The sequence below is a fragment of the Rhododendron vialii genome, chromosome 13a (genome assembly GCF_030253575.1).
Source record: "Rhododendron vialii isolate Sample 1 chromosome 13a, ASM3025357v1".
Classification (NCBI taxonomy): Eukaryota; Viridiplantae; Streptophyta; class Magnoliopsida; order Ericales; family Ericaceae; genus Rhododendron; species Rhododendron vialii.
In genome coordinates, this window is record NC_080569.1 from 28161636 (window position 1) to 28183641 (window position 22006).

The 22006-nt window shown below is 38.0% G+C and overlaps 2 protein-coding genes and 1 long non-coding RNA gene across 3 annotated transcripts; 1 reads left to right on the top strand and 2 right to left on the bottom strand.

Annotated features, from left to right (window-relative positions):
- Positions 1-4744: 4744 nt before the first annotated feature.
- Positions 4745-6443, bottom strand: LOC131313394 (ervatamin-B-like). The gene is made up of 2 exons (XM_058341682.1): positions 5948-6443; positions 4745-5527 (listed from the first exon to the last, which is right to left on the bottom strand). Exons 1-2 carry the CDS (start codon positions 6384-6386, stop codon positions 4932-4934), a joined length of 1035 nt encoding a protein of 344 aa, XP_058197665.1. The 5' UTR covers positions 6387-6443; the 3' UTR covers positions 4745-4931.
- A 10667-nt stretch (positions 6444-17110) lies between these two features.
- Positions 17111-17450, top strand: LOC131312825 (uncharacterized). The gene is made up of 2 exons (XR_009195988.1): positions 17111-17196; positions 17231-17450. It is a non-coding gene; the product is annotated as an uncharacterized LOC131312825 (long non-coding RNA).
- LOC131312819 (senescence-specific cysteine protease SAG12-like) lies at positions 17237-19159 on the bottom strand. Its single transcript, XM_058340822.1, has 2 exons — positions 18496-19159; positions 17237-17962 (listed from the first exon to the last, which is right to left on the bottom strand). Exons 1-2 carry the CDS (start codon positions 19094-19096, stop codon positions 17364-17366), a joined length of 1200 nt encoding a protein of 399 aa, XP_058196805.1. The 5' UTR covers positions 19097-19159; the 3' UTR covers positions 17237-17363.
- Between the last annotated feature and the right edge of the window lie 2847 nt (positions 19160-22006).

Genomic DNA, 22006 nt, shown 5'->3' on the forward strand with positions numbered 1-22006 from the left:
TTGGGGTGCTTTGTCCAGATTCAACTTATCAATGTGATAATGTTACATGGTCTTAGGTAGAACTCAACTCCAAAAGCTAGTATATAAACATAAGGGCACCTTCACTTCATAAGCTAGCTTTTGGAGTTGAGTTCTACTCAAAACCGTGTAACATGGTATCAAAGCTGGGTATGCCAAGGATGGGTAGGGTGCGTGTCCTTGACCTGCATGTGGCAGGTGCTGCCGAGTGAGCAAGCCGTGCGTGAGGGAAGGTGTGAAGCGAAGTCCCACATCGCTTGGGCACCAAAGTAATATGAAGAATATAAGCGTGAAGACACTCTCACTTCAATAGCTAATTTTTGGAGTTGAGTTCTACCCAAGACTGTGTAATAGTAGTACTCGGGAACGCTGGATAATCATGTGTTGAATAATTTGTAGACACCCACAAGAAAATGAATTTGGCGTTGGGGTGCTTTGTCCAGATTCAACTTATCAATGTGATAATGTTACATGATCTTAGGTAGAACTTAACTTCAAAAGCTAGAATATAAACGTGAGGGCATCCTCACTTCATAAGCTAGCTTTTGGAGTTGAGTTCTACTCAAAACCGTATAACATAGTATCAAAGCTAGGTATGCCAATGATGGGTACGGTGCGTGTCCTTGCCCTGCACGTGGAAGGTGCTGCCGAGTGAGCACGCCGTGCGTGAGGAAGGTGTGAAGCGAAGTTCCACATCGCTTGAGCACCAAAGTAATATGAAGAATATAAACGTGAATGCACTTTTACTTCAATAGCTAGCTTTTGGAGTTGAGTTATACCCAAGACTGTATAACAGTAGTACTCGGGAACACTGGATAATCATGTGTTGAATAATTTGCACACCCACAAGAAAATGAATCTGGTGTTGCGGTGCTTTGTCCAGATTCAACTTATCAATGTGATGATGTTGATTTCAAAAAAGGAGAGCTAATTCGTCCAAGTTAATTTGCTCATCATATACATGAACCACCCCGTAACCAAAAGTCAGATGTTTTGGTTTCTGTAAGGTTTTTACTAAAAAGTCAGACCTATTTTAAAATCACCTCAGGAGTCCCACATGTTGGAATTAGATAGATTTGTAATTTAAGCTCTTTTAGTATTTCTCTCATTTTGCAGACATACTCCAAAATGAATGAATATTCTTAATTCAAAAAATTATTAAAAAAATTCAATAATTTTTTGGATTGAGAATATTCTCACTATGCTTTGGTGGCAGTGAAGGTGGTGTGGTAGATCAGAAAATAAGGAACACTTTCAAATTTTTATGGTGTAGGTACAACAATGTGTTAAATGATGGTGGCGGTGGTGGTGGTGGAGATTCAGTGGTGAAGTGATGGTGTCAATTGTTCTATAAAGGGCTTTTATAGATTTGTCGAGATTTTAGTTAGCTGAAGGCCACTTCTGCTTTGTGTTCCTTCGATAGTTTAGGGTGTTTGAGCTATCTTAGGTGTACATCAACTAATTCCGAAGGAATTAATCCCACCTTTTACTAGCTGGGTCCAACTAAAGCCGAAACAAAATCGTGCATGAACTGGACTCATAAGAGTTGAGAACACCTGAAAGGTTTCGAACTCAAGACTTTGAGAAGGAACAAACTCTTAAGTTGACCATCAAGCTTATCCGTTGGGGTTGGACCACTACATTGTATGAACAAGTCTTTTTCACTGAACGGACATTCAGCTTGGCAAAAGACAGTCAAATGTCTGCAATACGTTGCTCCAATTTTTTTTTGGCAAAGATGATGATGTTTTGGGGTTGCTGAGCCTAGTGATGATGTGTGCTCTTGAGTAGAATGTCCGAAAAAAGGGTGGAAATGGAAGACCAACATATTGTGATGCTAAAAATTAGAGTCAGGTCCCTATTTCAACATTTTGTGATTTTAGATCCCTTGAAGCATATTGTGTAGAGTCGAATCCTTACTATTTACGAAACCCATGAATATCCTCGTTCAAAAAGGTGTCTCAAACAAAGTTTGTCTGGTGCCGAGGAAAGATCATCTCAATCCGAAAAATTAGAAAAAGTCAATATTTTTTTGGATTGAGAATATTCTCACTATGTTTTGGTGGCAGTGGAGGTGGTGCATGTGGTAGATCAGAAAATAAAGAGAAGTTTCAAATTTTTATGGTGTAGGTACAACAATGTGTTAAATGATGGTAGCTTTGGTGGTGGTGGAGATGCGGTGGTGAAGTGATGGTGTCAATTGTTCTATAAGGGCTTTTATAGATTTGTTGAAATTTTAGTTAGCCGAAGGCCATTGTGCGCATTGTGTTTTTTCGATAAGTTAGGGTGTTTGAGCTAGCTTAAGTAGTGTACATCAACTAATTCCTGAGGGATCAATCCTATCTTTCACTAGCGGGGGTCCAACTAAAGCCGGAATGAAATCCTACATAAACTAGACTCATTAGAGTTGAGAACATCAACTGGAAAGTTTCGAACCTGAGACTTTGAGAAGGAACAAACTCTTAAATTGACCACTAGACTTATCTGACCACTACATTGTATGAACAAGTCTTTTTCATTGAGTGGACATTCAGCTTGGCAAAAGACAGTCAAATGTTCGCAATACGTTGCTCCATTTTTTTTTCCTACAAAGATGATGTTTTGGGGTTGCTGAGCCTGGTGATGATGTGTGCTTTTGACTGATAAAAGTAAATAGAATGTCCGGAAAAAGAGTGGGAAGGGGTGACCAACATATTGTGATGCTGAAAATTAGAGTCAGGTCCATATTTTAACATTTTGTGATTTTAGATCCCTCATAGCATATTGTGTAGAGTGTGGTGACTTGGATCTTAAATCTTTACCAAACCCATGCCGGATATTTGAGTATGAATATCCTCGTTCAAAAGGTGTCTCAAACAAAGTTTGTTTGGTGCCTAGAAAATCTCAGACAAAGTTTGTTTGGTGCCGGTGAAATCTCAAATTATGTCTCAGAAAGCACCAAATCTCTACAGATAAACCTTCAAAATGCATGTGTTGTTTAATTGTAGAAATACGTTGATTTGTACTCGTCTACTAGATAAATAGCCATCATAGAAAGAGTTTTTGCAAATTCGAAGTGATCAAATCTTACGTTCGGTCAACTGAGACAAAAGAAATACAAAATTGAACAGTTACGGTATCCATTGAAAGGAATATGTCTTTACGAGCTTAATAAATTTCTTCTCTAAAACTATGAGAAGAACCATGTGTAAAGTGATAACCTCCACAATTCTTGCATTCAGTTTTTCTTTTGTTTTATCTTTTACTAATTTTTCTGTTTTTTCAAATTACTCTGTTATTAAATTTGCATATGTAATACGTATAAGCTTCTTTTGGAAATAACGGACAGGACTTATTGGGGCGTTGTCCACTGAGGCAGAACCGGCCCGGAAGAAGCCCTCTATGTATAGTTGGTTCGATAGAGGGAAATTCGGCTGAGGCCCTGAACAAGTGAAAACAGCCCATGAATTTATGCTTTGGAAGCCCACACTACCTGGATTTTGTTAGCCCAATTGTGAAACCTCATGACACTGGTGTTAGGTTGTGTGGACCAAAAACTAGCGTGGTTTACGTAACCGGGGCTGATCCTCGAGAGATTAACTCGCGCTCCGGGAACCATACTCCTCGCTCTCACAAAAGTATACGAGACCACGCACTTGCCAGTGGAATCCACACACTTTTGTGAGAAGGAGGAGGATAAAATAAATTTTCCTGATCCTGACCTTTTTGTGGTCCCAAATAAACTTTTTAATTCTGGTGGGGACAATTTTCGTGCGCCTGGATTAATTCTTGGTTGACTGACTAATCCTATTATCTACGAGCGAGGAGCTAACTTAAAATTGGAGCAAAGCCCCGTATAAACTTAGTGTTTGAGAGGTTTTGAAATTGAATTCTTCAAAGGGAGTAGACACCAGCCCTAAACCTCAGGTCTTGAACACTAAGCTAACCATGAAAAATTGTCCCAAAAAACTTACTCGTACAAAATAGAAACCCTTTGTGTTTTCACCAAAAAAAGAAGAAGAAGCTATACTATTGTTATTCAATAAGCTATTAAAAAGCTATTCATCATTACAAACATTTAAAATTATCAAATAGAAGTCACTTTTGCATTTTTATATGCTTTAGCCCTCTTTTTTAAAATACCCATTGTTACCGGGTTTAATTTTGTAGTCCTAAATTAATAATACTACACAAGTTTAGGAGGTCCATGTTTTTGAAAAATATTTGGGCTCTAAGGGAAAAATCTTATTTGCCACTACAAGAAAAAACAAGCTTAAATGCACAAATATTCTATGCCAAGGATCAAAACCAAACACGCTTACACACACAAATCGAGAGAAATGAAACTATTACTCAATCGCATTCAAATTGCAATAATGTTTGTTTAGTGTCACGTATAACGTTGTGTGTATGTGTTATTGTGTGATAAAATAACATATATATAATGTTATATGTTTCTTTTGTGTTACACACATATAACGTTGCTTGTTACTCCCTCTGTCCCAATTTGTTTATCCAATTATCGAAATTCGTGTCTTTCAAAAATATTATTATATCTTACATTTTATAAGGTAGACTTTTGGCGTTGAAACCTAGTGACGAAACCTACATTGTGGCTTTGCGATCTGCTATATGGTCATGATTGGCTTAAAGTTCGCAATGGATTACCTCAATAAGGAATTCCAATGGACTATATTATATGTCATGTAACCGAAGAAATATACAAGTCCAGTAAAAATAGATGACATATAGAAACTAATCTTATTTAAAATATAATGGCCAAAAGCTTTGAAAGCAAAATATTCCACAATATATATATATATATATATATATATATATATATATATATATATATATATATATATATATATATATATATATCATGGCTATAATTGTAAGAACACATATCATTATCACACTTCCACTAATCAGTCCTAATCCATTACTGGGTAAGAAGCATACATAGCAATCCCACACAGGCCTTCCTTGGCAGCCACATCTCTCTTCATCTTTATATACCCATTGTCACCCCATCCAGTCCCCCACGAATTCTTAACCAACCAGTACTTAGTCCCATCACTAGTAGTCCCGTATCCAACCGCGGTCACACCATGGTCAAGCATCGTGCCGCACGTTCCGTTGTAGACACCGCTCGAGTAGAATTGGAAGTCGTCTCCACCGGCTTCAATGGCAACCGACACCGGTTGGTTAGCCACGGCTTGGAGCAAGGCCTTCTCGCTGTTCCTTGGCACGTCTTCGTATCCGGTTATCTTGGTAGCAGGCGTGCGTAGTTTCTTGCTTTTGCAGGTTCCGTCTTGTCCCACGTAAGGGTATTTGGCTTCTGTCGTGAGGCCTTTGTTCTGCTTGATGAATTCAAAGGCATTATTCATATACCCGCCGCTGCAACCCTCGTCTTCTCCTTTAACGTCACAGTCAACCAACTCTTGCTTGGATAGGGATAATAGATTACCGGTTTTGATTTTGTAAATACCTTCCATGGCTGCCACTGCCGAAAACGCCCAACAACTTCCTATATATAGAAGATTGTAACAATAATATATTAATGTCAAACAATTGACGACATGGGAATTTTGTGGGCCAGAAATTAATTAGTAGAGAGAGTGAATTGGTTTTCAAGCACGACCCAGAGGGAAGAAGGTCATAGAGTGGGGTCACGTCACTTGACCTGATCGACTAGCATAAAATAGTTGTTGTTAAGAGCCGTCCATTGTTTTGCTGGCCCCTTGAATAACAAAGTTTTCTAAGCCTTTGGAGTTTATAGACAAATCATAAAAATTTATGCTGATCCTTCGAAGTACAAGAAGTATTTTTCCCCGGACCTCTTTGACAAGATTAAAACAGACATACAAGTTTATTATTTATATTTTAAAAGGACCTAATTTATTTAGTATATTTTACTGATGTCAATATTGTATATCCTAAAGCTTACCACATGCGCCTTGGTCTTGGACGGGAGTAACCGCGCCTTTCTTCCACCAATCAATAGCAGACAATGCAACGGTTACATTTGTGTACCGAAAAGGTTCTGAGCCAGAAATCACTTGACTAGGTGATTGCCTCTTGTAACCATTACGACGAGAAGCCCGGAACTCCTCGTTGGTCAGGTCAGCAAATTGGTTCACACTCAGCTTGTATCCTTTGTCCGCACCGGAATTGAACGCGTTGATACGGTCCACGTTGTCCTTGAATATCTTGAACCGGGCGCCCTCCTCTTGTTCATCCTTGTAAACCCGTCCGTGGCGAGACATCCATTGCTGGTGCATTTCTAGCATGGAATTTTCCTCATTGATAAGGCGAGAGGAAGCTACTACTAATTGAGAGGCTAAAATTCCAAAGGCGAAGACCAAGAAGGACATGGTAGAAGCCATAGAACTAATAAAGCTATAGGAATATTGTGGTAGTTGATGATAGTGTTTGTGGGTCGTTGCATTGCATGGCTCAGGTTTTATAGGCAGAGAGAGAGAGAGAGAGAGAGAGAGAGAGAGAGAGAGAGCTCACGGAATGTTCTGATATTTTTGTTTTTGGGTGGAAGAAATGTTCTGATTTAGACCTCCACAAGTGCAACAAAATCCGTTTAGCCTCTCAGGCTCTCATGTTCCTTTCTGATCATGACACAAAGTTGAGGTTATATCATTTGAATTTCTTTTCCGTGAGTGGTTCTAAGCAAATTAAAGACGAGACAAAGTCTATGTAGCCCAATGAATTGGCCTGGTGCTTGTTCTGAGACTTAGAAGTTTAATCATTCTTAGGATTTCATGTTCCACTCTTATTGTTAATAACATTTGCGGTCACCTCACTCCCATGCATGCATCAACGTGTGGAAGAGAGTGTAGAAATTAGTCTGAAGTGCGCGTAAGTTGGCCCAAAATATCTTGCATTTATTAGATTATTAACTACCAACTCGTCAAAAAGTTTAAATTGTCAATGACAGCTACTTTAATTATTATTTGTATCCTCAATAAGCCCCCTCAATTTAAAAAGCTACGAACAGAAGTAGTTTATTTTTATCCAAAAATTGCAGGTATTTTTGTATGGGACTATCGAAATGGGATGAGAGAGTGCTTTTTTCAAAACTTTCAATATACTTTTTAAACCTTTTTTTTTTCTACGTCACTTTTTAAACCTTAATGACAGACAATCTCATTGGGCTGTTTTTAGCATTTTTTTTTTTATCATTTTATAGATGGAATTTTTTCTATTGACAAAAGTTTATAAGCACGAGTATATGATAGTAGTTTGCTTAAGGTGTTATTCTCCATAGCTTTTTGTGTTGGTTTTTTTTTGGTTTTGCCCTTATTCAATTTTAATTTTTTGTATTTGTTAATTTTGCGTCAAACTTTTTTGGTTTCAAGTTTTTTGGGTTTTTTCTTGGATATGTCCAAAAATACTGTATAAAGTCATAAGTAATTTTTTTTCCTTTTCCAATTCTTTTCATCGAGACGAATTACTTTTCACAAAAGTTTGACACAAGATTAACAAACGCATTTTTTTTTGAACAAGGACAAAACAAAAAAAGGTTCGAAAAACTAGTGACGGAAGCTAAAAGATCATTTCGTTTAAGGGTTTTGAATTTTGAATTCTAATAATCATGATACTATTTCTCTCCAATCATTAATCTTATTTTTCGCTTTATCTCTCTCCATTCATTACCCCTATTTTCAATCATTACTCTATTTCTCTTAACACTCGTTACTTACTAATTCAAATCCAAAATTTCAAAAAGAATGGGTCAAAGTGTCACCTGGAAAAATGGGTAGTTCGCTTAGAAGTGACCTGGGAAATGACCTCTATGTTGTTGCTATATGACGGGAGAGTGAATCATGATTATCAATTAATCATGATACCGTTTAGTAGTAGTGAGAGGTGCTATTGGTGTGTACAAATCTCTTTTTGGTCCCATTTTGAGTCTAAAAAAAAGATCGGAACCACTCATTTTATTTAAAATACTTTATTTACAGCTCCTACAAAAAATAAGTTCAATCCGGTATCGGTTAGGGCGTCTGCAAAACGTCCAACTTTGTCCCAAAATTTAAGCTTGAATTCGAAAGCAAAGTTGGATGTTTCGTAAATGCACTTGCCGATATTGGATTGAGCTTATTTTTTGCAAGGATCATAAGCAAAGTATTTTAAACAAAATGAGCGACTCCGATCAATTTTTTGAGGCCCAAAATAGGGTTTGTACCCACTGGTGCAGATATAAATTTGTACCATTAGACTTTCTGTGAGTAGAATCCACAGAGGAAAAACATATTTTTCGGATAGTGTGTGAACAAGTTAAGTTGTTGTCTAGACGCATTTTGCACGAACGACTGTTTTTATTTACTATTGTACCATTACCATTACCATCGAGTACGCCCTCTAGATGGCGTGGACTGCGAATGTGTGCAAAAAATTGTTGTCGGGAAAGTGGAATTGCATATTGGACCACACCCGCAGTGGCTACAGAATTTTAACTCAATGGTGACAAAAGCGTGCACAAATTTTTTTGCATACAAAACACTATATAAGATAATTATGTTTATTTTGCTTGAAGACTTATCGAGCCTAATTTATTTTACTTTGTTGAGCTATATGTATGGTATATCTATTTACTCACAAATTTAAGTAAAATTTCCCTTACTCTGCTCGATCTGCACGATTGATTTAGTGCCAACAATAAACAAGAAATATCAAATTACACGCAAAAATGTACAAATTTTTAATTTATTTTTTGAACCCCTCAAACTCTGGTGGAGACGTCGCGCCTGGGCCACACCACGCTGCACGTTATTTTGAAAGTGGGATTACATATTGAGATGACTCCAGGTCATTTGACCACAATTTGCAGTACAAAGAAGACCAGAGAGGGTAGGGGGAAAAAGAGCCGATGACTCTGGCTAGTGGCTTGACTCGCACTATCTTTTGGGTCAAAGGTAAAGAATCAGTGGCCAATATCTTTTGGGGCATTAGTTTTCTGATAAGAAATGCCATAAGTTTATACTAGAAAGTTATTATGCACTACATTGTAATCAACATGAGCTATCATTAGTTTAGGATTAATGGACCACATCAAAACAATAATTGTTTTTTTTTTGAGAACAACACATTATTGATTGAGGTTCTGATTGTTTCTGGTAGTACCCCTACACCGAAATGAACTGGGGGATGGTGCTGTACGGCACTGTGCGCTGTCCGCATTCGAGCTGTTCGTTCGGTAATCCAACGGTCCAAATTTCACCTCGGCAATAAATGGCTTGAATGCTCAGATGGTTGAGATGCCCGGCCAGATGTGCACAACATCTTATATGAAATTTGAATGTTCATATAAGATGGCAATATTTATTTATTTATTTGTATATAATGAATTTCTCGGCTTTTGGTCATAATTAGTTTTGGGAAAATGACGGTCCAGGATATGTTTTGATAATTAATACCAGCCAAAGACATGCTAAGAATATTTGTTAATGTTGAAAATATCCTTGGCGGATATTAATTATCAAACACGTTCTTGGCCGTCATTTTCCCATTTGTTTTACTTTTTAGACTCTTTTGTTGAGATGGATGATTAATCCAAAAAATAATAATTGAATTCAGCAATAAAAAACGAAAAAATACCAAAAATATAGCATGATTAACAGTCCTCAACCTTGCTAACAATAAGGTCAATTAACAATCCTCATTACAGAAATTTTCATCATAATTGTAATTGGAGGAAATTTCAGTAATAATTTTTTTTTGTAAGTCCCGTATAATTCAAAAGTAAATCTTGAGATTAATTTAAAAACAAAAACCTATTCATTATCACTTCAAAAGAAAATATATATATTTTCAAAAATGAAAGAAAAAGGAAAAAAAAAGAAGAGACTTTGAACAAGAGTAGATTCGATACTATAATATTCAGTTCTACTACGTACGCTAAATGAAAGTAGTAGGAGAATTCCTCCTTTACCAATGTAGTTAATTATCCTTAATTACTAGTCAAAATGGTGTTTACCAGCTTTTTAAGTCATTTGATATGCTTAATTAAACTTGTGCCCGGGACAACCGTTAGCATTTGCCAAATTTATATTTTGAACAAAAATGATACTCACACAATAATCCAAATACAACAACTTACCGATTACAGTTTTCTCTCTCTCTAACTTTTCCTCTGCCCTCTCTCTAACTTTTGCAGCGGCTAGGGTTCTCTCCTGGGGGGTGGGGGCTGGCCCCTCCTCCTCCACCTCCCCTCCTCCTCCCCTCCCCCATCTCCTGACCTCCCACTGTCGTTTTCCCCTCTGTTCTCCCGTCCTCCCTGTTTTGCTTGTTTTTGATTTCTGATTTTTTTGACCCAGAGATCCGGCTCCCGTGGCGGTGCTCGTCCGTGATGTCTGGTTTTTTCTCCAGGTTCAAGTCGGAGCAAGGAAAGCGGCGTGTGGAGGGCGGCCCAGCGGTGGACATCAATGCGGCTGAATAAGGGAGATGTGTTCCGGGATGTGAGTTTTGTTTTCTGTTTTTCAGTGTTTTCTACCGGCGGGTCTCCCCCGTCCGGTTTCTGTACTAGTCTGAGTGTTCCAGATCTGGTGGGTGATGGTGGTGGGCAAATAACTCGGCGCCTATTGAGGAATGGTCCGATGTTGGTGATCTCCGTGTATTTGGATGTCTGTTTTTGGGGCTGGTGGGTTTCGGTGGTGGTGTTGGGGCTGGTGGTGGTCCGGTGGTGTTTGTTTTGGGCTGCGCAGCAGTTTTGGCTGGAAGAAGACTGGTCTTCGGTCGCCGTGGTTTGGTGGTGTTCAATGCTCATCCTGTTCCGGTGCCCCGTGTGGTTTGTCCATGAGACCTGTTAGATTTTAGTTGATTTGTTGTTGTTTGCCTTCAGATTTCAGCGATGCTTATTTATTTAGGGTTTGAGCTGTGGATATCTTTAGATCCTCTGTTATCTAGACCCAGATTGGCTTTTATGTACCGGCGTTATCGCGGGGCCTGCTTCGGCAGTAGGTGCTTGAGATCAACGTTTAGGTTACTTTGGTTCTTTCCTGTATCTGTTCTGGAATCTGTTTGCCCAATGGGCTTGTGTTGAATGAATGACTCTTTTCAAAAAAAAAAAAAAACACAACAACTTACACAACCTCTCACATGCATGTGGGCTCCACACACAGTGTGTGGAGCCCACATGCATGTGAGAGGTTGTGTAAGTTGTTGTATTTAGATTGTTGTGTGAGTAGCATTTTTGTATTTTGGAAGCCTTTTGATATTTGATTTCAAGATTTCACGTTGGAAATGGATTCCCATCATCTGCTTTTTGGCAAAAGATGGAAAAACCCAATTCCCAATGTGAAATCTTGAAAATTCGAAAAGGTAGATGAGTGTTTGAATACCTATGAATAATGCTTTCCCATCATCTGCTTTTTGGGATTCACGCTTAGTTTGCTCCCCTTCTTATTCATAAATTTACGATCACAAATACTTATAAATACAAAATTTCTATATTAAGTTAGGTGTGACTTAATATAGAGATTAATAAAATTTTAAATTCGATATACCCTTTTTGAGTTTAATAAAATTTTCTTCTATCGAGCAAAAAAAAAAAGTCAAGCGTGACTTAATGTGAGAGAAATTATATGTGTCCTGACGTAAAGTTAGAGAGATTATATGTGTAAGTGTCTATGATTGTATCAAAGTTGCTCTCTTCATGCTCCCATTTGTGCCTTAGCAAGTCATCAATCAAGTCATGTAGTTTTTCTTTGTACTTTGTTCTGCTTTGTTAATTTTTTTTAAATTTTGTTTGGATGTTTTGATTGTACTTTATTTTTTTTTGGTATTAATATAACTGGAATGATCTTGTTCTTTACAAAAAAAAAAAAAGCAAGCACAGGGACAACTTCTGATGATGTGCTTATGGATTATTAATTGAGCGTCTGCTGACAATTTTGAATTATCATGAACACGTACGTAACTAATTCAGAGTGGACACTAGTATGATTTATAAATTACAAAATTTATCATCAACAATGCACTTTACTACTACTAGCTAACTTCAGAATTTGATTTCAAAGTGCACTCCAACAGACTTTAATTTTAAATTTTAGTGTTCTTGTGTATTGTTATCTTCACTGAAGGGTGAGGAAAAAAATCCGAGGGGCACTAGAAGAAATTTTGTTTTTCCCGGCATTTCATAAATGCTCCTAAAAGTTCAAAAAATGCAGGTAAAGAGTATTATCGGCATTTGTCAAGTATTACCGGCATTTATAACAAATGCCGTCTAGGTGTATGTCGGTAAAGGTACAAATGCCGAGAAAGGTCTCTATAAATGCCGGGAATAGATAGACTCATTTGCGGCATTTGTACAAATGCCGAGAAAAATTGTACCCTGTAAGACAATATGCCACATGGGCGCCACGGGACGCCCACATGGTGCTTGTGTGTCGCCCACGTGTCAGCCACATGTCGCTTGCGTGCCGCCCATGTGTCCGCCACGTGTCGTGCAAATTTTGTGAAGAATTTGCTTGCCCCAAGATTCGAACTCGCGACCTTTGCCTCACGTGCGCGTGAAGCTACCAACTGGGCTAGCTACCATATTGGGTTATATTGCTCAATGAAAAATATTTATATTATACATAGATTTTTCTCGGCATTTTTTTCAACAAATGCCGGTAATAGTTTGGCGGTACTTATTTTGGCGGAAAACTCAACTTTTGCCGGCATTTTTTTAAACAAACGCCGGTAATAATTTTTTTTTTTTGGCATTTCTTGAAATGCCGGTAATAGTGGCTTTTCCGGCATTAATTAAAATGTCGAGAATAAAAATGCCGGGAATGACCATTTTTCTTGTAGTGGGGTGAGATATTTGAGGTACTTGTTGAAATATGTACGAGGTACAAAAATCTGTAAATTTATGATGTTTACTGTTTGAGGGGTCTACTGGAGATGTTCTAATACACGCAATAAAAAGCAACAAAGTTAAATACAGGATGTACAACGAGGAATCTTTGAGCAAAATAAAACTTGAAGGGAATAAAAGGATTAAGCATATTACATGAATACATGCACAGTTATACTTGAGAATCACAAAAAGTAGAGCAACGAGGAAAAAAAATTAACTCAAACAACTATACAAGAATTTAAACAAGTCTACTAACACCCAAAATACATACACAAATGCACAAAGCTCATATAAATGCATAAGACCACACATACTGATAATGTAGTGTGCGTGAGCCATACACATTTTATGTGTGCGCTTTGTGTAAGTATGCGTGCATTCTGGCTGCATTTTGGCTGCGGTTATAGACTTTTTTGGAATCTAAAGTTGGAAAGAAAAAAGATTCAAAGTTAAATCGAAACTCTCACATCCAAAAACAATTATGTACACGGAGTGTGGAATAATATTATAGCTAAATCCGTGTATATATTTGCACCAACAAAAAGATGACAGTAGCCACAATTCGATCGTTGAGGATTTTGTCCATTAATTCACGACAAGCATAAGTACTAGGATGAATCAATATATCTTTCCTATACATCATACAGTAAACCAGTTGCTTTCACGTCGGAATTAGAAAATTCACAAGAAATTACTCTCTTGCGGCTTGTCTCCAAGAATCGAATGCGATCGAACAGAAGGACTAGTTCTATGTCAAGAAGAACTTGGAGGGTATGACAAAAATAAATCTCTGTTATGTCTAGGAAGGTGTTTGATAGAAGCACGCAAATCCATCTCCTTTTTTTCGCACATTATTCTTCTCTGAATATGTACTCGAGAAGCAAATGTATCAGTACTTTGAAGGAAAACTACAAATATTTTAGCATCAATGGTGGGTGGAAAAAGCTTGGATAATTAATGTATAAATATGGTTCTCTGATTTATGCATGTGTACAACAGCCAGCAGCTGGCTTAATTTGTCCCACTACTTATCTGAGGGATTACTATTTTGATGGACGCTAATTAGTAAGAGATAGACTTATTCACGGAGCCGCGTGCTATAAATAGATTGTTCACAGAGCCGCGCGATTTCGGTTTTGGACAGTTCGAATTTAAATGAACACTTTTCCGGGGAAGAATTTGATTTCATTAGAATCCGGACTGTCCAAAACATTTTGGATGCTTGAGATTCTCCTCCGTAAACAACTATTTATGGAAAGCTCCGTGAAAAGATTTTCCTCAATTTGTAATTAGTTCTTTGTTAGTTCTCGCCAGCCAATGGAGTTTCCTAAAAGGAAAATTTTATGTACCCCGAAAGAGTATCCAGAAATGACCCTGAATTTGAAAATCAATGGTCCTGATTGACCTTAAATGAATCTGGACCATTGATTTTCAAATTCGGGATCATTTATGTGTATTCATTCAGGGTACCTAGCACTCCTCTTCCTAAAAGCCTGAAAATTTTTGGGTCTCGATGTGGCTGCATCCTCAGTGTTTGCCTAAAACCGGCCCTACCACTTTGATAGATGAGTTAGGCTCCGTTCCAGAAAGCAGAATAAGTACTTATTTTTTAAGAAGGCAATTTCAAGCTAAAAAATAATGGGCTTATTAAAATCTAAAACTATGCAATATGGATCTTGTTTAAGAGATCTCAATGAGATCTTTAATACGGTGCAAAAAAAATTAAAAATTTATTTTTCGTTTACATTATTTTTTAGTTTGAAAATATGAAATAAGTACTTATTTTTTAAAAAAGTGTTCTAGAACGGGCTCATTCATTTTCCGATCACATTTGGATAATTGATTTTATTCATTTTATAGAGTTCGGCAAGAACCTTAATCATGTCAAAAATTGTGTTCATTTGACTTTATTTGATACATGATCGGCACATGTGAAAATTGAAGAAAACCAAAACTGAATCAAAAAACACACCGAATCAAAACCCAATTTTGATTTTTTGTGCAATTTGGTTGGTATACCTAAAAGTTTCTTCAGCTCTCAAAGACTTGACTCAAGCAAATGAGAAATTAAGCGAGTAATTAATTTTTTTAAGAACAACTAAAGACTCTCTTTGGTCACAAGATGTTCGATTCCCTTTCTCTCTTTGACCTTATCTCCGATTTATGAAAATCATTTATTGGTACTAAACTAATAGTACCCTAAATTAAATGCCCCAAGGATGCACGTCATTTGAGGAGAATAATGAAAATCAAGCGCCAGCCATACATGTTCACGACATCATTTGTTAATACCACGAAACTATCCATTATTCGGACACTATTGTCCTTTTTTCACGTTTTTCATCTCTCTTGGCAATCTGTGCAAAGCAAGGTAACAGAAGTATAACCCTCTCTCTCCTTCATTACTGTTTCGAATTTCGATCCATGTAGTACCAGAGCACGTACACTAGAGTTGAGAGAAATTTTCCAATTGTTTTGACGAGAACGACGACAGAAGCCCAACCCAGCTCGAACTCGGATCTCTATTCAGATCGATGGGTCTGAAACAAAGTCCAGATCAACTCGAAACCCTAATACAAAAAGCGGGACAGCAGCAACGGCCTTGTCGTTTGCGGTGTTGGCTCATGGGGATGATCAAAGAGGCGGATTATTAATTGTTTATTGAATTGATTCCAAACATATATGTATAAACTTGTGTTTCATACTTTCATGTATGTATAGAACCCCAAGTTCAATGAATCTACAATCCAATTCATTGTTGAATGAAGTAGCGTTGTCGGATATGAGGATGAGCCGATGAGGTTTGCTGGGATTATGGTGCAAGACAGAGAAAGGATGAGATTCAATTCAACCCATTTGCTGTGAGTTCTAGTGAGAGAAAAATTTAAAAGAGCAAAGAGTCATTGCGATCGAGTTTTAGTGAGAGAAAAAGTTGAAGAGCAAAGGATCCAGTCAGATGAAGAGACGGAGGGCAAAAGTGTCCGAACAGTATATAGCTAGTTTCGTGGCAGTAACAAATGATGTCGTGGCATTATCGCCACCCTTCAAATACCATCAGAAATATATACCTTGAAGATGAAACGATTTCATTTTCAAAGCCAACCCCATCATCAACACATATATATATATATATACACACAAAAATAGAGTGTTTGAATCGGCCACCTACACATGTCGGATGTCGTTGATTCTCGCGAAGGCTCATTCAATTTTTTTTTTATAGAATTTTTGGGCGGATCGGATCAACCGTCCAGTGGCCGAAGTGGGGCAAGTGCGCCGCCGGAAATCCGGTCGGAATCCCTCCGTCGGAACCTTAGAATTTTTGTACTTTGGTTAGTGCTTCCAGTATTTCATAATCCATCACTCAACTATACCCCCCAAATTTGGACTACTTTTTTGCGGTTAGTTTGTTTGAGAAACACTTTCACCAATGAAACACTCCCAATATTTTATGGCCCCACGCTTTCGTACGAGGGAGGAGGCACACTTTTGTGGGAGGGAGTATTGCTCCTGGAGCACAATATAATTTTTTTTTCTTATCCTATCGTTTTGTGGTCCCACTAGATCGACCTCATTACACATTGTGTGGCAGTGGGTGCCCTTCTGGTGATTGAGACAGTTTTCACTTATACCTCAAATAATTTTCCGAGGACTTATGCCACTGTTTAGCAGTCGAGAGCTCATTTAAAGCTGGAGGGAAATTTCGTATGAACTAATCACCTCACATAAGTTGATAGCTTTTGAGAGGTTTCAAAAAGAAAATCATAGACCCAATTGCCTCCGGACCATTAAGCCAGCCTTGGGATTGTGGTTCCAAAGAATTTTAAAAAATATATAGGAACCCTTTATGTGCTTTCACCACAAAAATTGAAAAGATAAATCAACTCACAGAGCAAAAATATTTCTACTAGTATTCAGTAGGCTAAAAATTTAAATAGCTATTCATCATCACAAACATTTAAAATTATCAATTAGTAGAAGTAACTTTTGCATTTTTATGCGATTCAGCCCCCTTTTTTAGCAGATCTATTTTCAACGGGTTTAATTTTGTAAACCTAATGAATAATACAATACTGTACTGCACAAGTTTTGGAGGTCGTCGTTTTTGAAATACTATATGTGGCCGCGGCCCTAAGCAAAAAATCAAATTCGTTTGCTCGGGGTGGGTGTTCGATTTAGCTGATCTTTTTGTTCTATTCTGTTGTTGGCATTTTTTTGGGGGTCTCATAGGTCATGAATGGCCTAATACAAGGTGAAGTCTTAACTTGCAACCACAAATTTCCGGTCAATTATTGGATACTCCCAGAGTTACAACAACGAAATAGACTTTTGGCGGCGTTGAAACCAAATATACAAGTCCAGAAAAAATAGATGACATACAGTAGCAACTAATCTTATTTAAAATATATAATGGCCAGAACTTTGAAACCAAAATATTCCACAATATATATCATGGCTATAATTGTAATAACATATATCATTATCACACTTCCACTGATCAGTACTAATCCATTACTGGGTAAGAAGCCTCCATAGCAATCCCACACAAGCCTTCCTTGGCAGCCACATCTCTCTTCATCTTTATATACCCATTGTCACCCCATCCTGAGCCATACGAATTCTTAACCAACCAATACTTAGTCCCATCACTACTAGTCCCGTATCCAACCGTGGTCACACCATGGTCAAGCATCGTGCTGCACATTCCGTTGTAGACACCGCTGGAGTAGAATTGGAAGTCGGACGCACTGAAATCAATGGCAACGGATACCGGTTGGTTAGCCACGGCCTGAAGCAAGGCCTTCTCGTTGTTCTTTGGCACGTCTTCGTATCCCGTTATCTTGGCAGCAGCAGGCTTGTGTAATTTCTTCCTTTTGCAAGTTCTGTCTCGTCCCACGTAGGGGTAATTGGTTTCTGTCGTGAGACCTTTGATGTGCTTGATGAATTTGAAGGCGGAATCCATTGACCCGCCGCCACAACCCTTGTCTGGTCCTTTAACGTCGCAGTCAACCAGCTCTTGCTCAGATAGGGATACTAGCTTACCGGTTTTGATTTGGTTAATACCTTCCATGGCTGCCACTGCTGAAAACGCCCAACAACTTCCTGTATAAAAGATTGTGACGATAATTAATGGAAAACTATTTTATGTCATGGGAATTTGGTCGGACATAAATCAGTATTATGTAGACAGAATCATGATCGACTTGGCTCTCAAGGATGAGCAAGGGCGGAGGGGAGAAGACCTAGTTGGGTTACGTCACTTGACCCGACTGACATAAAATATTTACCACTTTTACTAGAATTTGACACAATATTTGACCCAACATGTATCAAAAAACATAAAAGTTAAAGCTTAGACTAGTGTCTGAATTTGCTGGCCTTTTGAATAACAAAGTTTTCTAAGCCTTTGGAGTTTATGGACAAATCATAAAATTTATGCAGAGACTTCAAACAGGAAGGATTTGTTCCGGGACCCTTCAACAAGATTAAAACAAACGTACGAGTTTGAGGTCTCGAAAAAAATTAAAGCTTAGACTAGTGTCTGATTTAAATTTTTTTTTGATAATTCAGGTTCGGCTATGGGGTTGTTTCGTACTATATACTAATGATGCCAATATATATATTTTGATGCTTACCACATGTATCGCCTTGGTTCTTGATGGGAGTAACCGCGCCTTTCTTCCGCCAATCAATAGCAGATGGCATAACAGTTATATTTGCGTACCGAAAAGGTGCTCGTTCTGAGCCAGAAATCACTTCACTAGGTGATTGCCTCTTGTAACCATTACGAGAAGCCCGGAACTCCTCGTTGGTTAGGTCAGCAAATTTGTTCACGCTCAGCTTATATCCTTTGTCCGGACCGGAATTGAACGTGTTGATACGGTCCATGTTGTCCTTGAATAGCTTAAACCGGGCGCCCTTCTCTCGTTCATCCTTGTAAACCCGCCCGTGGCGAGACATCCATTGCCGGTGCATTTCTAGCATGGAGTATTCCTCATCGGTCATAGGGCGAGAGGAAGCTACTACTAATTGAGAGGCTAAAATTCCAAAGACAAAGACCAAGAAGGACGTGGTAGAAGCCATGGTACTACTAACTTGCACCTCAGCTAGGAATATTGTGGAATTTGATGATAGTACTGTCAGTGGGTCGTTGCATGGCTGAGGTTTTATAGGCCAAGATTCCCGTAAACTATCGTCGTTATGTATCGTGCAGGTACACCGCTTGTTATGTATCATGCCACAGATATAACCATCGTATATTCATATTTAGGATTAAAAGTACAGAAGTTCGATGATATATAAAGAGAGCATTTTAGTTATCCCCATCTTAAAAAGAAAAAGAAAAAAACAGATACTCCCTCCGTCCCTTTTTAAGTGTCCTGCTTCGTAACTCCAACTTATTAAAAAGACATCATCATTATACCTTTCACATCAATTTTTTCCTTCACTTTCCCTACTTACCCATCATCATTACACTTTTACTCACTAACTTTTCAAAATGAAATCTACTTTTAGGGGCAAAATGAAAAATTCACTAACTTTTACCCACTAACTTTACAAAATGGACACTTATTAAGGGACAGCCCAAAATGGAATACTGGACTCTAAAATAGGGACGGAGGGAGTACATTTTATCCTCTGAAATCAAGCGATTCGATTGCCATGCCTGAAAATGAAGTCAGTGAAGTTGGCACGGAAAGTACACTTGAAGAAAGGGGGACATTCATTCTATTTGAGTACGTAAATACGAATTTGGTGATTAAAGTATAACTGGACAAGGACTAGTGGCCATTATCAAGAAGAAATCGGAGGGTATAATTGTCAATGTCTGAAATAATCTCTGGCAAGTTTAGTAGGACTGGAAGGCGTTGGATAGAAGCACGCAAATCCATCTCCTTTTTTTGGGAATACTAGTAAGGATGCACCTGCTTCGCACATGAATAGTTTGCGATCTTCAACTTAATGTAAACAAATACAACTTTTTCTGTGCTTGTTCAAATTCCTTGAATGTATAACCATCTTACATTTTCCGCAACTAAAAGCCAACAATTCAAAATTGATAAGTTCGGCATGCATATAGCTCATAAAAGTTAGCATGCTAATCCTAATAGTCTTCCAACTTCTAACGCCAAGGAGTTTGTTCAATTGGGTATGAGAAAGAAAATAAGTGTTTGTCCTCCAGAAGATCGTGTGTTCGAATCCCATGCACGAAGGCCAAACATGCTAAACATTGGGGTCATTGCAAGGTTTGCTAGGTTGTTAACTTCACGGCAAATTGAATTAGTCGAGGTGAGCAAAAACTGACTCGAACATCTGATCATCCAAAAAAAAAAAAAAATAGACGTCAAATTTCTAATATCTAAATCAGAAATTAAAGCAAGCCTCAACGAAGGCCTACTTTGCCTATCATCTACTCCATAAGGCGACTCCAATTCATTTAAGAAACAATATGACCTCTTTTGCATCTTGGGCCATTAACTGGTTAAAACTGTCATAAGAATGACTGTGGCTCACTTCAACTCAGTCACTTTTATAATCTCTAAGCGTTTCATCCCACTTTGGGTTAATGAAAGTTTAAGATGGATGTATTTCTTGGGCTCACTGCAACTGGTAGGAACCATGTGCTTGGGTATCAAATGGCAAAATTTAATAATTGACATGAAGTCAAATAAATAATATGCTATGTGTGCGGGTGGACTCCCGCAACTGAAGGGTCATACTTGGTCACAGAACTTGAGAATTCAATTTAAAAAAATTGGCTTACTTCAGCCAGTGAAACAATGAACTTGGTATCACAATTTGGACAGGAAATTCGGTGTTGGAACAACAAATAGGAGTGTGGATGCCATGTTTGATTATCGTCAAATGAAGTAGGCAGCGTAGCGAGCATGTGGTTATGCAATGTCTTCTTCTCTGATTCTTGCTATAATGACAACCATTGGAGTCAATACTGTTTATGTTTCATTTCAGAATCGTACTTTTTCTAAAAATAAAAAAAATGCGAGAATTGCAAACCAAGGAACAAATCTCTGTTGTTGATGGGCCGTTAGGCTCATTAAAAAAACAATGCACTTGTTAATTTATTGTTTAGACATTTTGTCGAGCAATTGGAGTGCAACCTACGTACAACTAAACTCACTGTATTTTACTCAGGAATAAACCAACTAATGATAAAATCTAAATCAAAGGGAGAGCAATTAATCATGTTAAAAAAAATATGTATTGATGTGTATCTATTCAAAATTAAACCGAAGGGAAATAAATTGACACTAATACCCACGATCTTTGTTCCTTTGGAGAAGTTGAAGTTTGTTGGTCAACCAGCCCGGCCGCGTGACAAGCTTGAACAGGTACTTGTGGCCGAAAAATGCACGGGAGGGTAGAAGATGAAACAGTGTGACTCAGTGAAATGCGCTTAAATATTAACAGATTATTCAATCCTTACTATGTCAAATTGAGAGGAACGCCATGCTAACTAGGGAAGAGGCTTTACTATCAAACATGATGCATTCCAGAAGGGCTACGAGATGTGTTGGTCACTTGGTTGTAACCAAAACTGCAAAGGCCATTTGTTTTTTGTTTTAATATCATACGGACAGATGACAGTTATTTTCCCTTTTTTCGAAGGGTTTTTTTTTTGCTCGGCAAATGAAGCTATTATACCAACTTGAAAGGGTACATCAAGGGGGCTCGAACGTCGTAAGCTAAACAAACTTACTCATTCAAGCAGAAAACCAAAAAAAGAAAAAAGAAAAAAAAAACAGGCCCCTTACAATGCCTTCCAACAGAAAGTTGGAAGAAAAAACAAGCACCTCAACCAACTCTTCACAGTTTCAACATTCTAATTCCATCCAAAAAAAACCTTAAACTCCTTGACCATGTACACCTTAATGTTGAACTTTGTCTTTATCCACATAACAACTCTAGCTTTAATCTGCTCACCGTGTACACCTTTTTTCGAAGAGTTGCCATTGGTTAGGCAATGGTTAGCCAAATAGTTAATGTTTTAATTTGGTAAAAGACACATACTGGTTGGGAGGGGTGGCCGGGTGGGTAAGGGGCGTGGGATAGGATTGAAATTCATAGGAACTGGTGGGGGTATTTTTGGAAAGCAAAAACTAAACATCTTCGTGGTTTTAAAAGTAG

Excerpts from the sequence above, each read along its gene's own strand:
- LOC131313394 (XM_058341682.1), bottom strand. The coding sequence starts at position 6,386 with ATGGCTTCTACCATGTCCTTCTTGGTCTTCGCCTTTGGAATTTTAGCC. Across the intron at positions 5,528-5,947 it reads CCAAGACCAAGGCGCATGTG|GAAGTTGTTGGGCGTTTTCG; the intron begins GTAAGCTTTAGG and ends TTCTATATATAG.
- LOC131312819 (XM_058340822.1), bottom strand. The coding sequence starts at position 19,096 with ATGATACATAACAAGCGGTGTACCTGCACGATACATAACGACGATAGT. Across the intron at positions 17,963-18,495 it reads GAACCAAGGCGATACATGTG|GAAGTTGTTGGGCGTTTTCA; the intron begins GTAAGCATCAAA and ends TCTTTTATACAG.